The sequence below is a fragment of the Corythoichthys intestinalis genome, chromosome 21 (genome assembly GCF_030265065.1).
Source record: "Corythoichthys intestinalis isolate RoL2023-P3 chromosome 21, ASM3026506v1, whole genome shotgun sequence".
NCBI classification, from domain to species: domain Eukaryota; kingdom Metazoa; phylum Chordata; class Actinopteri; order Syngnathiformes; family Syngnathidae; genus Corythoichthys; species Corythoichthys intestinalis.
The window spans coordinates 34,172,525-34,190,238 of record NC_080415.1 but is presented as its reverse complement, the minus strand read 5'-3'; the positions used below and the strand labels follow the sequence as shown (position 1 = coordinate 34,190,238).

General features: G+C 41.5%; 1 protein-coding gene across 1 annotated transcript; it reads left to right on the top strand.

Annotated features, from left to right (window-relative positions):
- The first annotated feature begins 2,207 nt into the window (after positions 1-2,207).
- Positions 2,208-15,855, top strand: nploc4 (NPL4 homolog, ubiquitin recognition factor). Its single transcript, XM_057826198.1, has 17 exons — positions 2,208-2,360; positions 3,272-3,352; positions 6,077-6,186; positions 6,307-6,525; positions 6,624-6,672; positions 6,739-6,833; positions 8,729-8,852; positions 8,913-9,092; positions 9,150-9,236; positions 9,308-9,379; positions 9,444-9,570; positions 9,639-9,799; positions 9,873-9,944; positions 10,768-10,860; positions 10,932-11,048; positions 11,110-11,212; positions 15,186-15,855. The coding sequence occupies exons 1-17, from the start codon at positions 2,346-2,348 to the stop codon at positions 15,344-15,346; spliced, it is 1,866 nt and encodes a 621-aa protein (XP_057682181.1). The 5' UTR covers positions 2,208-2,345; the 3' UTR covers positions 15,347-15,855.
- The last annotated feature ends 1,859 nt before the right edge of the window (positions 15,856-17,714 follow it).

Below are 17,714 nucleotides of genomic sequence, written 5' to 3'. Positions count from 1 at the left end.
TTGGGCAATAGAAAAATGGCAAAAATTTTTGCTACTTCATACAAAATTGTGCAGTTTCAGGAGGAGTATTTCTAAATAGTTTCGACAGTTAAACTTGTACGTCTTGACCTTGAAATTCGGCTACTTTGCTAACATTTTTCAAACTGCTGAAGTGGTCTTTTAGCTCCTTCCAATGTGTGAGCTATCAACTGCATGTAATTTCTGATTTGCAGTTCCAAATTCAAAACTGACAAAATAATTACCCCAAATGATGTCATATTGAAATGCCTTTAGATACACTCGTGTTATTCTGGAATCGTTTCCTCTAGACAGATGGATTTGCTTTTGCTTTTGACGCCAAAAATCTCAATAGACATACTTTCCCCAGAATGAATTTCAGAATCAGCTCTGGAAAATATTGGCAAAGTCTTATTTCAACGTGATTTCTGTTGAAAAACTTGTATTTTTTACGTTTAATAATTAGGCCTGTGCCGATTACTGGTTTCAAGCTTTCAAAACCACAAAAATTTTCCGTCATACCGTCCCTAATGTATTAGCTATTTTTTATGTCCCAAAAACGCGTGGAGAAATCCCTCGCTTAAGCTGTAATGCTCAACAGTCCCCCACCGGTTGTTGCTCAGTGTCAGTGAGGCAGCTGTGCTACAAGATGGCTGGAGGAGGTAAAGCTCCTGAATTTCCCCCCCCTATCGAAGAAAATGAAATCGTTGATAAGGGAATACTTCGGCTACGGAAAAGTTACAGACGGCTGCAGCTTAGAGGAAGAGGGCCAACCGACATATAAAACATGTTTGCGGAGGGTGGCTGCCAAGGAGGCAATACCTCCAATATGATTTCGCATTTATACAAAATTCAAGCTTAGTACCGTAATTTTCGCACTGTATGGCGCACCTAACTATAAGCCGCCACCCACCAAATATTACACAAAAACGGCATTTGTTCATAGATAAGCCGCAGCTGTCCTCATTGGTATATTTACACCAAAAGATATTAACCGGTAACATTCAATATACATCTGTCATAAGACCAAATGAACCACCATAAAGCTTTGAACCAATTGGCTGCAAAGCTTCATTGCTTCAAGAAGCTTCATTTAGCCATCACTACTCCCTTGGGGGAGACAGTCAACCTCTGCTGCCACCTGCCGTCAACACTGTTGTTGTCCAACATGCCTCCAAGCATGCATGCTGCGCTGCAGATGTAAATAACAATCAAAATTCATGTTCTGTGCTAATTATTTCTTCAGTTACTGTTGCAGTTGTTTCATTAATTGCTAGTTATGGTAGTTGGTAACACTTAATCTGACAGTGGCGCCATAACACTGTCATTAGACAATCATATTTAGGACATAACACAGACATGAGCATTAATGAATGCTTATAACAGATGTGTTATCTGGCATATTATAACACTTTTGAATGGATGTAAAAGATCCGAGCTGGAAATAAATGAAGTCACAATTTGCCGGATGACACTTAATGACATCTGTCATAGGCATTCAGTAATGCACATGATAGTGTCATGTCAAAATTATGACTGTCTTATGACAGTGTTATGACCCCAATGTCAAATAAATTGTTGCATATTAACCCAAATAAATCAACAAATAAGCCACACTGGACTATAAGCCGCAGGATTCAAAATGAAGGAAAAAAGTAGCGGCTTATAGTCCAAAAATTACACTGTCATGAACGTTTGCTAACAGCTACGAGTGAACTCCAGTGTGTTTAGTGTGTCTAGCAGTGGAAAAACATGGTGGTTTTTTTTCTCTCTGGCAACTGTCTGGGTTGAGAAAGAGAGTGTGTGTATAATGTAAACATGATACGAGTCATACACACATGCTTTTTATGGAAAACAATTCAACTATTTTTGTTCTGATGGTAATAATGTTGAGGTGTGGGTATAGGCTCACCTAACTGCATTTAACTTTTTTTTTTTTTAGAATATTTTGTTATGTTTATTTAAAAATATTTTAACTTAACATGATGCTTGTGTTCCAATTTGCAAATATGTTTTGCTTTTTTTTTCTTTTTGGACCCAGATGAAACTACATCTCCCATGATGCTTATCAGCAAAACGCTTATTTTTTTATTGTTATAATACGAAAATATTGCGTTGTCTTGGGAAACCATCTTAATTTGAACGAGAGCTTGAAATTTTGACGGGTTTTACGGTTCGATTGGACTTGAAACTGTCTTTCTAATCTGGCAACCCCGCGCCGGACACTAATGTCAGTTACACCCGCCGTGGGATGGAGTTTCGTTGACAAACACTCTTCAAAGCGCGTCCGTTATTCAAGCCGTTGCGTATCTGGCTGTTGAGACCACATTATCCAGCAGCCGAGCAGCATGACGGACACCATCGTAAGTGGAAAAAGCGAGCAGAAAACGCAAACAGTGGCGTTTTTTAGCTCCCCGGCTCGGCTAAGTCAAGCTAGCCCGGTTAGCAGCAACTCGCCGTAGTGATGAGGCAGCACAATTAGCTCGCTAGCCGGCTAACGTGACGACCCGTTTAAAGTGGACGGGCCCGGAATGACAATGTAACTTTCGGAGCAAATAACCGAATTGTCACGGAATGCCTAAGATTAGCTATAAATAAATACGGTTGTTGCACTGAATGACAATTAGCTGGAACATTTTGGCCCTCTGGAAACTTGGTTTTGACATCCTTGTCAATTTTCTGTACAGTTTTGGGGGCACTGGTGACACCTATCACTGAATTTTTGCTTTGTAATTAAAATAATTTACCTCTGTTTTCCCAGGGTTAGGCAGAAAATAGTTAGATTCGTCAAATAAAAGGATACTTTGAACAATTCTTCATTTAAAATTAGCAGGTAACCTCTTATTTGAAATTCTTATGTTGAATTTCTGTGCTATACTGTACTGCAGTTAGGAAAATGAATGCAAAAACCACAGAGGTCAAGACTTTATAGATTTATCTGAGTTTTTTTTTTCTAACTTCATTTTTATCGTCATTTTCTAAAGGTTTTTGTTTTTGTTTTTGAGCAGCTCTTCAAAATGATTTTTTTTAGTAGATATGGGCTGAAAATGGCTAAAAATGCATTGCTACTTTCAGCACAACTCTAACTTTTAGTCATCCCAAAGTTGATTTCGAAAATTTGAATTGAAAATGCGGGCTCATTCTACAAATCACATATGTTGTATTTGCTTTTGGGTGTTGCGAGAGGGCTTTGTTCAAACCGCGAACATTTCAAAGCCATAGATAAATTTAAAAATGTCTTCAGTTAAAGTTTATATATTTTTTTTGTGTTTAGATAATCAGGGTGCAGTCCCCAGATGGGATGAAGAAAATCGCTTCCACCAAGCGGGAGACTGCGGCTGCCTTTTTAAAGAAGGTACAACGCACATCACAATCAGAATGTTTGCTTTTCAAAGGGGATTGTATTTAGAAACATCATACATGTCATAAGTAACAATTAAAGATACACGATAATGTCGGTCACCGATAATTATCGGCCGATAATGGCAATTATGACGTCACACAGATAATCCAGATAATAAAAAATTCAACCGATATTGCAGTTCGATAATTATATACTTGATTTAGCCTCCAAATGTGCGCAACCGAAGAATTCAGCACGCCGCTTCCTCAACCCCTCCCCTCTCTGATCTGAAGCCCCTGAGGGAGGAGGGGTTGAGGAGGTGGAGTTCCACGACAAGAAGCAGTAGTATATTATGGCGGCTGTTACTAAAAAAACGACGCTCTCGCCATCTGCGAAACATGCACCGCCGAAGTTCCACGAGGCGGAAAGAAAGCGTCCTCATTCAACACCACTAACCCAGCAGCCATTTAAAACTGCATCACAAAGATGTTTGGAACGAATACGAGGCTGCTGCTAGCGGGAATGCTAAAGCTATTGTAAACACAAACCAAGCTAAACTACGGGGCTTGTGACGATACAGAGTCGGGTTGTTTGGGAATGCAGCCCAAGGTGGGTGATGAACTCGCATCTAAGGCAAAACACCAGCACAACTCGAGACCGATAGTCGACAAGTAGCCGTCTTAGCCGACATACGATCGCTTCGACAAATGATCGCTTCGACATCCGACGTAAAAATGCTCGAAATATGACAATTTATGAATCGTAATCCAATCGTCACATGACGAATAGCAGTGCATCTAATAAGAAAACAAAACTTACAAAGCTGCACTCACAAAAGGCAAGTCTGAAGCCTGGAGAGACAGGTGAGTAAGCCTGTGTGTGTTTGGGCAACACTTCACATGAGTGACACAACACTGCTACGATGCGTGCCAACTACACATAGGATAAGAAAATGTCATACATTGTGAACTTATGAGAGAAGCTATGGCAAATGTTCATCATGGTATCGTCTAGGGCTGTCCCAAACGACTAATTTCCTCCCGATTAGTCAGCCGACTATTTTTACGATTAGTCGACTAATCTAATAATTTTTTTTTTTTTTTTTTTACTAATTTAATAATGAAATTTTTGTTAAAGCTTATTAATTCACAAAAACATTTTGGAACACCTAAATTCTATATTAACGTATAAATAAATAACATAAATATCAATAATAAATCACAAACAATGAGGTCAAATGCTGCTGGCATTAAATGGTGCAAAAAAATGTAAACGGAAACACTGTGACTTCACCTTTTTAACAGGAGTCAACACAATTCTTACTCTTTTTGCGGTATGTCATTGTCTATATTGTTCTAAATCTCAAAATGAATTGTAATGTCCCGGACAATCATTTTCAGAATACTTTGTGTGAGTTCAGATGCTCTTTCCGGTGTGCATTCTGCATTTTTTGGGGAGGGGGAAAAACTGTTCAACTTTTGTTTGTTTTAACCTGAAGATAATGCAGAGGGCACACTGAAATATTACCACAATTATTTTGAATGAAAGGCACACATACCCACAGTAACAAAAATTAAGTATATAGTATTAATTTTATAGTATACTACTATATGTAAAACTTTATAATATTAAATAACTAGCATTAGTGAAGTCATGGATTACAGTAAGCAGGCCAGTGGTGTTTCCATATATATTTTTTATTATATTATGTATATACAGGATATATGTATATATTTTCCCTAAGTGGGAGCTCCCTTGATCCTAATAAATTTAATAATAATTTTAAAAAATATATAATTATATTAATTATTTTATTAAATAAAAATGCGCGTTGATACGACGCACATAAAGGCAACTTCCATTTAAAAAATCATTAGAGAGTTGTATGGACTTACAATCCGCTAGCTTGTTGTTTCTTGTTGTCTTCAAAAATTATACTTGGGTGACGGCGCTTCAAGTGTTGTTTATAGCCGACGTGCTACCGTGGTATGCGAGCTCAGCTTAGCGAAGAGTACACACAGTGGCACCCTCCATATTTTCCAGGCTCTGGTTATTCTGGTCGGCTTTTTTGGCTTTATGCCGCTTTCACGTGTAACCATCTCTGCCCTTTTTGGAAATTGGCGGTGTTTTCAACTCCTCACCAGCGATTCACTTGGCTCGTTGTCGTCGGTTCGTCTGGGTTCGTCCGATTTCCTCCTCGGGAAGGCGGCGGCGTGCATAAAAAACACCGAGAGACGTCGGATGGCTCTTAAAAGATACTTTTATTGACCAAATCAAAAAAGTGGCGGATGAAGCCACTCAACTCAGCGCTACCCGGCCCGCGCACTTTTCCAACTCGCCGATCTCGCTCCCTCTCTCTCGCTCGCTCGCCCACTTTCTTCCTCTTTGCTCAATCTGACAACGCTGGTCACGTTGAAATAACAGCGGGGGTGCCAGTAACAACCGCTTGTATCCCGTGCGCCTGCCATTCTAAACTTTATCCGCTTGTAATTTTTTTTTAACCCGTCATTACCCGTCGACAGTATGTTTTGCCCGTCGACGCATTTACGTCGTCAACGACAGCGACAACTAGTCGGGACAGCTCTAGTATCGTCATATCAGACGAAAACTAGCATTGGTTTCGTTACATTTTAGTCTCCCAAGACTCGTCAACGTCACGAAAAAAATTGTTCGTTGACGAAATATTTTCGTTGTCATTGAGGAAAACAGCTTTGAACTGAGCCGATTTGTCCGCAGGTGGCCAAAGAGTTTGGCTTCAACTCCAACCGCTTCTCCGTTTACCTGAACCGCAACAAAACGGGAGAGCTCCTCTCCCAGAACAAAAGCCTCAGCCTGCTGAAGATCAAGTGAGCAAGTGTATTTCTTGTTGTTGTTCTTCTCCCCTTCTGTTTGCTTTCCTTCCTTTCTGTCCCCCCATAACGCCTTCCTGTTCGCTGCTTTTTCTTCATAAATATAACATCATGAAGGCACGGCGACATGCTCTTCTTGTTCCCGTCGGGCTCGCCGATGTCTTCGTCCGCCGAGGTGATGGACACGGCGTCACCGCACTCGTCCTCGTCGGCTTCCTCTTCGTCCTTCCTGTCGTCCCGCCCCCATTCTGCGCCGCCGAGCGTGCAGGAGGACGACATTGACCAGTTTCTGACCAAGCAAGACGGCAAGATTTACAGGAACCGAGACACGCAGCTGTGAGTTTATTGCTAAAAGACAAACTGAAGATTGCTAACAGGGATTAGCGTGTTTCAGTTGTGTTACTTTTGCCTGAACTTATGGTTTCTGCGGACAGATGTCGACACGGCGCCCTTGGCAAATGCGTCCACTGCGTGCCGTTAGAGGTCAGAACGGAATGCTTCTCCTCCTTCTCGTAGTCCTCTCCTTCACCGCTTTCTGTCTTCCCGCAGCCTTTCGACGAAGACTACCTGAACCATCTGGACCCGCCCGTCAAGCACATGTCATTCCACGCGTACCTGCGTAAACTGACCGGAGGAGCCGACAAGTGAGCGCAACTGACATTGTAGCCCTTTGTTCCACTTCTTTTGTCACGTCGCCTACTGTTACTCCGAGGCGGAGAGCGTTACATCATCAAATTGGCCGCTTGGCTATTGGTCGGGTGTAGGACTGCTGTCAAAAATTGTTTTGATAGTTGACTACAACCCCTAGCAAAAAGTATGGAATCACCAGACTCGGACGAGCACTCACTCAGACATTTTATCATGTAGAACAAACTCGGATAAAAAGCTTGAAAAAATAATGAATTAGTTCAAAAGTGCAACTCTTTAGCATTTAGAAATACTAACAAAAAATGAATAAAGAACAATGTGGTGGTCAATAAAAGTTACAATTTTAGAGCAAGTGCAGGGAAATATGTATGGAATCACTCCATTCTGAGGGAAAAAAATATGGAATCATGAGAAACAAACAAAGAAATAACAAAACTAGGGTTGTCAAACGATTAAAATTTTTAATCGAGTTAATCACGGCTTTAAAATTAATTAATCGTAATTCATCACAATTCAAACCATCTCTAAAATATGCCATATTTTTCTGTAAATTATTGTTGGAATGGAAAGATAAGACGGATATATACATTCAACATAAGGTACATAAGTACTGTATTTGTTTATTATGACAATAAATCCACAAGATGGCATTAACATTAACATTCTTTCTGTGAAAGGGATCCACGGATAGAAAGACTTATAAAAATGTGAGTTTGTATATTGTGACTAAATATTGCCATCTAGTGTATTTGTTGAGCTTTCAGTAAATGATACTGTAGCGATTTAACTGTTCTGCCTAAATGCATGATGGGAAGTGGTGCAACCATGACTATGTGTGTGGTGGCCGCAAATGCTATATCTTCTCTGCGTTGTGTGCAATACATGGTATTAAGAAAAAGATCAACTCCTGTCATTCTTCCCCATGTCGCTTCCCACACTATCTTACCAATTAAAAGCACAGCTCCACTGAATGCTTGTATCTACTCCACTGACTTGATGCTGCCTCTTAGCACTGTATGTAAGTAAAACGGCGCCATTGTAGGCTGTTTGCGGTAATGCGTGAGTGGGTCGTTCCGTGCATGCGTTCAATACTTTAACATGATTAATTAAAAAATTAATTACCGCCCGTTAACGCGATAAATTTGACAGCCCTAATGAAAACACATCTCTAGTATTTAGTTGCACCACCTCTGGCTTTTAGACAGCTTGCAGTCTCTGAGGCATGTACTTGATGAGTGTTCTTCATCAATTTGGTGCCAACTCTCTTTGATTGCAGTTGCCAGATCATCCTTGCAGGTCGCAGCCTCGCTGTGGACCATTTTTTTCAAATTTCCAATGGGGTTGAGATCTGGGCTATTTGCAGGCCATGACATTGACTGGATAAGTCTTTCTCCAAGGAATGCTTTAACAGTTTTAGCTCTGTGGCATGATGCATTGTCCTCTTGGAAAATGACAAACATATTTTCAATTGAAGGGATAAGAAAGCTGTCTAAAATTTCAATGTAAACTTGTGCATTTATTGAAGATTTAAGATTTGCCTGACATGCAGCCCCATTTCATCAAGGACTGAGGGAATTTTGATGTTTTCTTCAGGCAGTCATCTTTGTAAATCTCACTGGAACAGCACCAAACCAAAGTTCCAGCATCATCACCTTGTCCAATGCAGATTCTTGACAAATTCGTCAAATTCATTTAAACTGGGAAGAATGACTGTGAATGCTAATATTTCAGCACCATTGGCAGTGTTAGATGTCCAGTCCCCCCACCCCCTCTCAGTCAAAATGGATTGGACGTCTAGCACTTGCCTATGGCATCCAAAAAAAGAGCAATTAGGCAAATCCTAGGTCAACAATGTCTCTAAAATGCCTGCTTGACTTGTTTTCTGACGCAGAGGCAAGTTTGCGGCCCTGGAAAACATCAGCTGTAAGATCAAGTCGGGCTGTGAGGGACACCCCCCTTGGCCGGAGGGCATCTGCACCAAATGCCAACCCAGCGCCATCACCCTCAACAGACAGGTAAGAATTGATTCTGTTACTTCTTGCGGATCATTCAACTACCCTTCGTGGTCTTAACAGAAATACAGACATGTAGACAACATCATGTTTGAAAACCACACGATTGCCGACCGCTTTCTGGACTTCTGGCGGAAGACGGGCAGCCAGAGGGTGGGCTACCTGTACGGCAGGTACACGGAGCACAAAGACATTCCCTTGGGGATCCGCGCTGAAGTGGCCGCCATTTACGAGCCTCCGCAGGTAAGCCCGCCGACCGACCGTTTGCTTTCGAGATTGACAGCATTGTTTTGTTTTCAGTGCGCCACTCAAAACAGTCTGGAGTTGCTGGAAGACCCCAAAGCCGGCGCCGTGGACGAGATCGCCGCCAAACTCGGCCTTCGGAAGGTGGCTCGCTTGTTTTCCTGTGCCTCACCACCGGTCACTTGGCTTGCTGCAACATTATCTTTTGTGAGCAGGTGGGCTGGATTTTCTCAGACCTGCTCTCCGAGGATACCAGGATAGGAACTGTTCGCTTCACAAGAAATCAGGTCGGTGGCAGAGACGGATAGCGTCTCGGCCGAACGGCATTTTCATCGTCCGCTCCCGCCACAGGACTCGCACTTCCTGAGCGCCGAGGAGTGCATCACGGCAGGGTATTTCCAGAATCAGCACTCCAACCCGTGCAAGCTCTCTCGGGACGGACACTTCGGCTCCAAGTTTGTGACGGTGGTGGCCACAGGTCAGGAGCGTCTTTGCGGGTATTTATGCGACGTTCGCCCACGGACGTTTGCGCCGCTTCTCGCTCAGGCGGTCCGGACAACCAGGTGCACTTTGAGGGCTACCAGGTGTCCAATCAGTGCATGGCTCTGGTGAGGGACGAGTGCCTGCTGCCCTGCAAGGATGCCCCAGAGCTAGGCTACGCTAAAGAGTCCAGTCCCGAGCAGTACGTGCCGGACGTGTTCTTCAAGGTATCGCCAGTCCTCGTTCTCCTTATGCCGTCATTTGCTGTCTCAAGAAGTCAAAGCAGCGTTTTGTCCACAGGACAAAGACAAGTTTGGAAACGACGTCACCTTCCTGGCTCGGCCTCTTCCTGTGGAGTATCTCATCATTGATGTGAGTTGCACTTACGTGCTAAATATTGTTGAATGATGTTAAACAAAGCGAGTCAATCCAAGGATCAAACCGATGACTGGGTTTAAGACAACTACCGTATTTTTCGGACTATAAGCCGCTACTTTCTTCCTTCATTTTGAATTCTGCAGCGTATAGTCCAGTGTGGGTTATTTCTTGATTTATTTGTGTTAATATGTCACTATCATGGGCATGACTGTATGCTTATGACAGGTGTCATCCAGCAAATTTTGTCACTAACTCCATTTATGTCCAGCTTGGATCTTTTACATCCATTCAAAAGTGAGATCATTTGCCAGATAACACTAAACGACATCTGTTACAAGCATTCATTCATGCTCATGACAGTGTCATGTCATAATTATGATTCTAATGACAGTCTTATGGTGCCACTGTCAAATAAAGTGTTACCAAATACCATAACTTGCAATTAATGAAACAACTAGAACAGTAACTGAAGGAATAATTAGCAGAGAACATGAAATTTGGTTGTTATTTACATCTGTGCATTGCAATGCATGCTAGGAGGCATGTTGGACAACAACAGTGTTGACAGCACGTGGCAGCAGAGGTTGACTGTTTCCTTTAAGGGAGCAGTGATGGCCTAATGAAGCTTCTTAAAGCAATTAAACTTTGCAGCCAATTGGTTCAAAGCTTCATGGTGGTTCATTTGGTCTTAAAGTGTTACGGGTTAATATCTTTTGGTGTAAATATCCCATAATATAGTGAGTACAGCTGTGGTATTCACTCTGCCCCATCATGCCCGTCTTTCCGGTCTCCCCTTCTCCTTGGGTCGACACGCTAGATCACCACGACGTTCCCGAAGGACCCCCAGTTCACCTTCAGCTCCGCTCAGCGCTTCCCCATCGAGAACCGAGAAATCCTCGGAGAGACGCAAGTAAGGATGGACGCCCGGCCGCCGTTTGGTCGGAAGACGGGAGCTTGAGTTAGCTGCGCCTCTCTCCGCAGGACTTCCACAGCCTAGCCACGTATTTGTCCCAGTGCACTTCGGCCTCCTTCCTCGACGTTGTTTCCGACTTCCATCTGCTCCTCTTCTTGGTCACCAATGAGATCATGCCTCTGAGGGTGGGTCACGCCGCTCCTCCCACGCAGCCGATGCTAGGCTCATTCGTGGATCTTTTTGCAGGACACCATCGGACTGTTGCTGGACGCCGTCAAGACGTCGGATGAGGAGCTCGCCGAGACCTGGAAGAAGTCTGAGCAGTGGGCCACCATTGAACAGCTCTGTGGTACGGTGTCTCGCGCCGGCATTGCAGCCAATGAGTACCCTAAAAAGCAGTGGTCGCGAACCTATGTCTCGAGAGCCATATGCGGCTCTTTTGATGAATGCGTCTGGCTTTCCGCCAACCCATAATCTTAAAGTGATCCTCTAACTTAAATACATGTAGGCTCTAATAAACCACAATTGTTCTCTTGTACTAAAATATGTTGTTAGAAACACATAAAATGTTAAATCAATGGCAATATTTTATAATATTTAGTACATATTTTGACCGTTAGTTGGCGCCATGGTTTGCGGGCTCGCAGTGATGACGTCATTGGGATCTTTCCAGATGTGTAGCGTGTTCAAAAATTGCTTATTGCTGCCTAAACTCGCCAAGTAAAATGCCACGATGCGCTGCTTTTGGATGCAATTTCCAGTCAAATGGAAACAAGGGGAGTGAAGTGAGTGGTCAAGGTGGAATTATTATTTTTAGTCAACAAATGTGCATAAGTGGAAGCTTCTCCCCCTTTTTGGTCCCTGTATGCACGTATCCTACCAACCACGCATTACAACTGGTGCCCAAACACTTTTCCTGGATTCTCAGTCAAGTAAGGGATCCGTCTATTTTCTAGATCCGACGGTCCCACCGCGTCTGCAATATTGGTTTTGGATCTCGCCATTTTTTTGATTTGTCGATCCCACAGCGGCTTTTCGGATCAGTCTATTTTGTGGTATCCACGGCCTGATCGCGGCTGCAACATTGCTATGGGATCGGTCTAATTCTTGGATCTTCGAGTGATAAGAAACGCGGATTTGGATTACTATTGCTATGTTTTTTGTTGACTATTCTTCGTGGGAGTTTTCCCCAAATCATACTAAATAATTAAAGCACTACGGCACGCTACAGTGACAACAGTGACTCTGACGTGGACCTTACAACAATGTTGGAGTTTGTCAACGTGTTTGCGTACTGCTGAGCTCCCGAGTGAAGAGTGGTCAAGATGGAAAGATTTTTTGTGAATAAATGCATAAGTGGAAGCTTCTCCCCTTTTTGGTACTTTAATACACGTATCCTACATACCACGCGTTACTATGTACAAGACATGGATTACACAAGGTGTGCTCTTTGGCCTGTACTGCATGTAAAGCACACGACAGCTCTGGATGCTAACAATCTACATAATTGGGATAAGTTTGATAAAGCAATATGCTTACCTTGAATATCTGCTAATAAAACCGGAGTTCCCAACAGCATACACTCTCGCTCCCAACCAGAGTTCCCAACAGCACTCTCTCGCTCTGTTGCCATTGAGACTCACTTGCAGCGAGTGCATCACCAGTTTTGCCCAACTTTTGTCTTATCAGGTATTTGCTGCACGCATTTTTCCCTGAAGTTCGTCTTGTGAACGACCGACAGTGCTGTCCTGCTCTTCACTTTTCAGATCTGATTCAAATAGGAAGGGTAGAACCGACGACATGTTGGGAAAGCTAACGAGTGACACGCTGGAATTTCGGCAACGGGCCCGATGACGTCACGCACTGCGATGTAACAAGAATGGCGACCTATCACTTAAAATAATTTTACAAACTTTAATAAAACAAAAACATTAAGAGGGGTTTTAATATCAAATTATTATAACTCATACTAACATTTATCTTTTAAGAATTACTTAAAAATAGAGGATCCCTTTAAATGTGGCTGACATGAATGAGCTGATGGTGCGTTCACATGTTGATCTTGGACGCTTCAATTGTACGTCACGATAATATTCAATTCGGTGCCCATTGGTGGTCCTCCCGTCGTTGATTGGTCGTTTACAGAGCTCTCTGCTCAGCCAGCAACGGAGCTGGCCCCTCCCAACTCCATGCCGAGCGAGCTGGAATATATAAAAAATGCACGGGATAATTAAACAAAACTGCATGGTACGCCAATTCACACAGGTGCATAATCGGTTTCACTTTCATGACTTTTTCGCCTGTTAAATTGTCACCACTTCCAGGAGAGCGAAACTCACGAAACGGCTGCCCTGAGAGGCTCCACCTGTCTCTGCCACTGTTCTGCACACATCCCCCTGGTTATCCCAGGAAATACACGCAGCGCTTCACCATGTATCCATTTTTTATTTTCCAAGTAGTGAGTGCGCAACTGAGCCACGATTTGTAATATTCCAAGTAGGGCTGCTACATTCGATTATTTTAGCAGTCGATATATCTATGAAGTAGTTAGTTCGAATAATCAATCAGATTAGGAACATTAAATGTGTTGCAGAAGAAGTTTTAGGAGATGTAAAAAAAACGTCTAGCTAAGATTGCACTTTCAAAAAAGCATTACCGTAATTTTCGGACTATAAGCCGCTACTGTTTTCCCTCATTTTGAATCCTGCAGCTTATAGTCCGGTGCGACTTATTTATTGATTTGGGTTAATAGGTAACATATTATTAGACAGCTGCATCATAAGACTGTCATAGTAATGACATAACACTACCATCATTAATAAATGCTTATGACAGATGTCATTAAGCATCCATTGAGCTCCATTTCAAACTTGGATCTTTTTTTTTTTCCATTCAAAAATTTGCCGGACGACACAAAACGACATCTGTCATTACCATTCATTAATGCTCATGGCAGTGTCATAACAATTATGATGGTCTTATGCTATTTTTATCGCACCACTGTCAAAGTGTTTCCAAATACCATAGCTAGCAATTAATAAACAGTAACTGAAGAAATAATTAGCACAGAACATGGTTTTTGGTTGTTATTTACATCTATTGCGTTGCAGTGCATGCTAGGAGGCATGTTGGACAACAACAAGTGTTGACAGCAGGTGGCAGCAGAGGTTGACTGTCTCCTCTAAGGGAGCAGTGATGGCCAAATGAAGCTTCTTGAATCAATAAAGCTTTTGCAGCCAATTGGTTCAAACCTTTATTTGGTCTTATGATGCCACTGTCAAATAGTTTTAGTGGTTAATATCTTTTGGTGTAAATATCCCATAATACAGTAAGGACAGCTGCAGCTTATAGTCCAGTGCATCTCATCTATAAAGAAATGCCGTTTTTGTGTCAATTTTGGTGGGCGGCGGCTTATAGTCAGGTGTGCCTTATAGTCCGAAAATTACGGTAAATGTGTTTACAAAATAGAATTCCAGTGTTTCTACAAATTATGCAGGATTGCACTTTTATTTAAAAATACCTCAAACGTTATTAAAAAAAATAACAAATGAGGGTTCTAAGTACAACAAAAGAACTATTGGCTAACTTGCAAAGCAAAAGCCTCCTAGCTTAAATGCTATAAAATGCGCTCTATTTTTTACAATGCTTCTTACAAATTGTTCAAACACACATATTCCCACAAAAAAACGGCAGAATATACCTAGTATAAGCTAAATTACACATGCATATTAAAAAAACATATTAGGTCAAACATAAATGTACCTTTTGTTGGTCTTAACAGGGAGCAGCTGGATTCAGCCAATTTAAATGAGTTATGTCATATTCACTTGCCACTAGAGCGCAGTGTATCCACCCAAATCAATAAAACTAAATGCAAACAAAACAAACCATGACAATGCCACTCAAATTAAACGAATACTTGATTGAAAGCTTTTTTCTAATCAAATTACTCGAGTTAATCGATTAATCGTAGCAGCATTAATCTCAAGTAATGATTTTAGACTTTTGTTGTAGTTTTCTCAAGATTTATTTCAATCACAACTCGCCGTCCTATAGTAAAATCTGAGCATGACCTTGCTCCCGCGTGATGCGTTTAAATGCATTCACAAAAAAACAGTGCTCGCAAAACGGACTTTTGACAAGCTGGCAACAGAATATACAGATAGACACACGCTGAATAGCTGTTGTGGAATCACATTTTAAAATATGTTGGTAGTTTTGGCTCTTTGTCAAAAGGTTCCCGACCGCCGCTATAAAGGGTTAAAAACAAATGCATGACAGGAATACTCTTTATTGATGACGTGCATCTCCTTCTACCTCAGGCACGGTCGGGGGTCAGCCATCAGGTTCTATGGGCTCGGACGGCACGGTCGACCCATCAGCCTCTCCGTTGTCCTCCGCCATGTGGTCGTGCGTGCATTGCACCTTCATGAACCAACCCGGTACCGAGCACTGTGAAATGTGCAGGCTGCCCCGCAGTTAAGTTTTTGGACGCTTTGGACTGCAACGGGCATTTCGCACCTCTTCATCTTCAGCCAACTGGTGCTTAAAACTTAATTATTATTTTTGCCGCAACACGTGATTGCATCGCCCCAAAGTCCACACGGACCAAGACAAAGATTTGTTTGATGACTCTTTTTCAACAAAAACAGCCCATTTTTTTCTTTTTCTGCCCTTAAACGCCGCTAGATGAAGAATCTTACTACTCAATGGCGCCCCCTGTGGAGCAAAGCTCTTTTGCGACGGTAACCGACACACTCGGACAAAACTTTGGGGAAACGCGGACGGGTTATTTATGCTTTTCAATGAATTCCGCCGGTGACGTGAGAACATGAATTTTAGGCACGATAAGTGCGGAGACGCTTGTTGTGTTTTCGGGGGGCGGGGCGTGTGAATCGTTTGAGTGGTTTTAGCGAAAGTCACGTCGGCGCTTGATTTGCTGAGTTGAGCAAGTGTCGTGCATTTGAAGTAATAAAAAGGAACAATTAGACATTTGTAATGGCTTTTAGTCTTGTTTGCTGAGCTCTTAATTATTGGCTGACATTGACTGAGATGGACGTCAATGGCAGTGAACGCATTCATTGGCATTAACAGCGATTGACATTAAATCCATTTGAACTGGCTGACGTTGAGTGATCATGTTTCACTGCCATTGACGGTGCCAGACGTCCAATCAATTTGGACTGGGAGGGACAAGCTGGATTGGACGTCTGGAACCGTCAATGGCAGCCAATGTTAATAAGCATTTTTAAGAGGCTGGTTATGTGTCTTGCATTCATTCAAACAGATTTCCCCATCAATGGCTACCACTGACAGCGATGGACGTCCAATCCATTTGGACCGGGAGGTTTGGCGACATTGCACTATCTAATCATTTTAAAAGTAATAATTAAAAAATATTCAAATAAGTATTGAAAAAACTTAATTTCTACGATTATTTCATCATTTTCCATGATGATTGAAATTTGTTCGATGATATCGGCCGATAAAAGCATTTAAAATATCGGTATTGGTTTTGGGCTAGTATGTATGCTGGGTTACAAGTTAATGTACAAGCATGCAGCCTTTGTGCATGGACTGGTCACAATTTAGCACAGCAGCTAATCACAAACTAAGATGCTTGTGATTTGTTAACTGAGGGAAAGACCTTAAACACTCATAGCGCACAAAAATAATGAACAATAAATGAAAAATAACGAATCATAAACCCATCACATATAACTACTGAATCATCACTAGAATGAAATAGTCAATAAAAAACGTAATAAAACACATAATTGCACAGTCATATAATGCGTTTTGGGAGTTGTCATTGCATTGATATGTCCTATGATTGGCTGTATTTGCAATGCTTCGGTCATCCCACAGTGGATCTTTGGGGTAAGTAGTGTAAACATGATTTATTTGTGTTATTCCAATTATTTGATTACGGACATTTTGGGTCATTTTATTTAATGGGACACTATTTTGGCACTTTTTGTATAACTTTATTTGAAGATGTTCTCATTTTTCACAGAATTTTTATTTGGAATACCTTGAAGTTGTTACATTTATCATTGTTAAATGAGTAGGGCATCACAATACAATTAGCAACAATATGCTAAGTCCACGACCACAAACAGTGATCCCTCATTTTTCGCGGTTAATGGGGACCACAACCCGCCGCTATCAGTGAAAAACTGCAAAATAGCCCCCCACCCCATTTTTTTTTTGTGTGTGTGTATGTGTGTTTGATGTATTAAGATTTAGCACTGGTAAAAGATACATATAAAACATGCTTAAATTTAAACAAAAATTTAAACTTTTATGTACATATTTTAGTAATTTTTTTTAAGCACTTCAAATGTAATAAGTTTTAAACATGTTACTGTCAAACAAAAATATTTTTAAACAAGAATAAACTAGAGAAATACTTGTCTTTTTTAAATGCTTCATTGAGTGAGGCCACCTAAATCCGCTCAAGCTGCTCACTTCCAAACAATGAGTTGCCACAGCAACTGTTTAACAAGTTAAACGATGATTGACACATGCGGTGCTTTGAGGTTTAGACTTCCAGGGGAGAGTGAGACTACGTAATCTTCAGTATCAGAGTTTTTAGTTGGACAACATTGAGTTATCGTTTAAAAAGTCATTATCAGACAACTATTGAAAACAAATAATTGAAATATTGGAGGAACAAAATGAGTTTATTATTCAAATAAAATTTTTAGTCAAGATACTGAAATGAAACAATAAGTGCACACGCACACAAAATCACTTTTCTGTCACAGTGACTTCTGGCAACAAATGATTCTTTTGAGCTTATTGAACACATCAGGTTGTGTCAACAATCCCTCGTTGAGAAAAAATCT

Coding starts and splice junctions, on each gene's coding strand:
- nploc4 (XM_057826198.1), top strand. Junction 6,526..6,623: donor AGGAACCGAGACACGCAGCT/GTGAGTTTATTG, acceptor TTCTGCGGACAG/ATGTCGACACGGCGCCCTTG. Junction 9,093..9,149: donor CCATTTACGAGCCTCCGCAG/GTAAGCCCGCCG, acceptor TTTTGTTTTCAG/TGCGCCACTCAAAACAGTCT.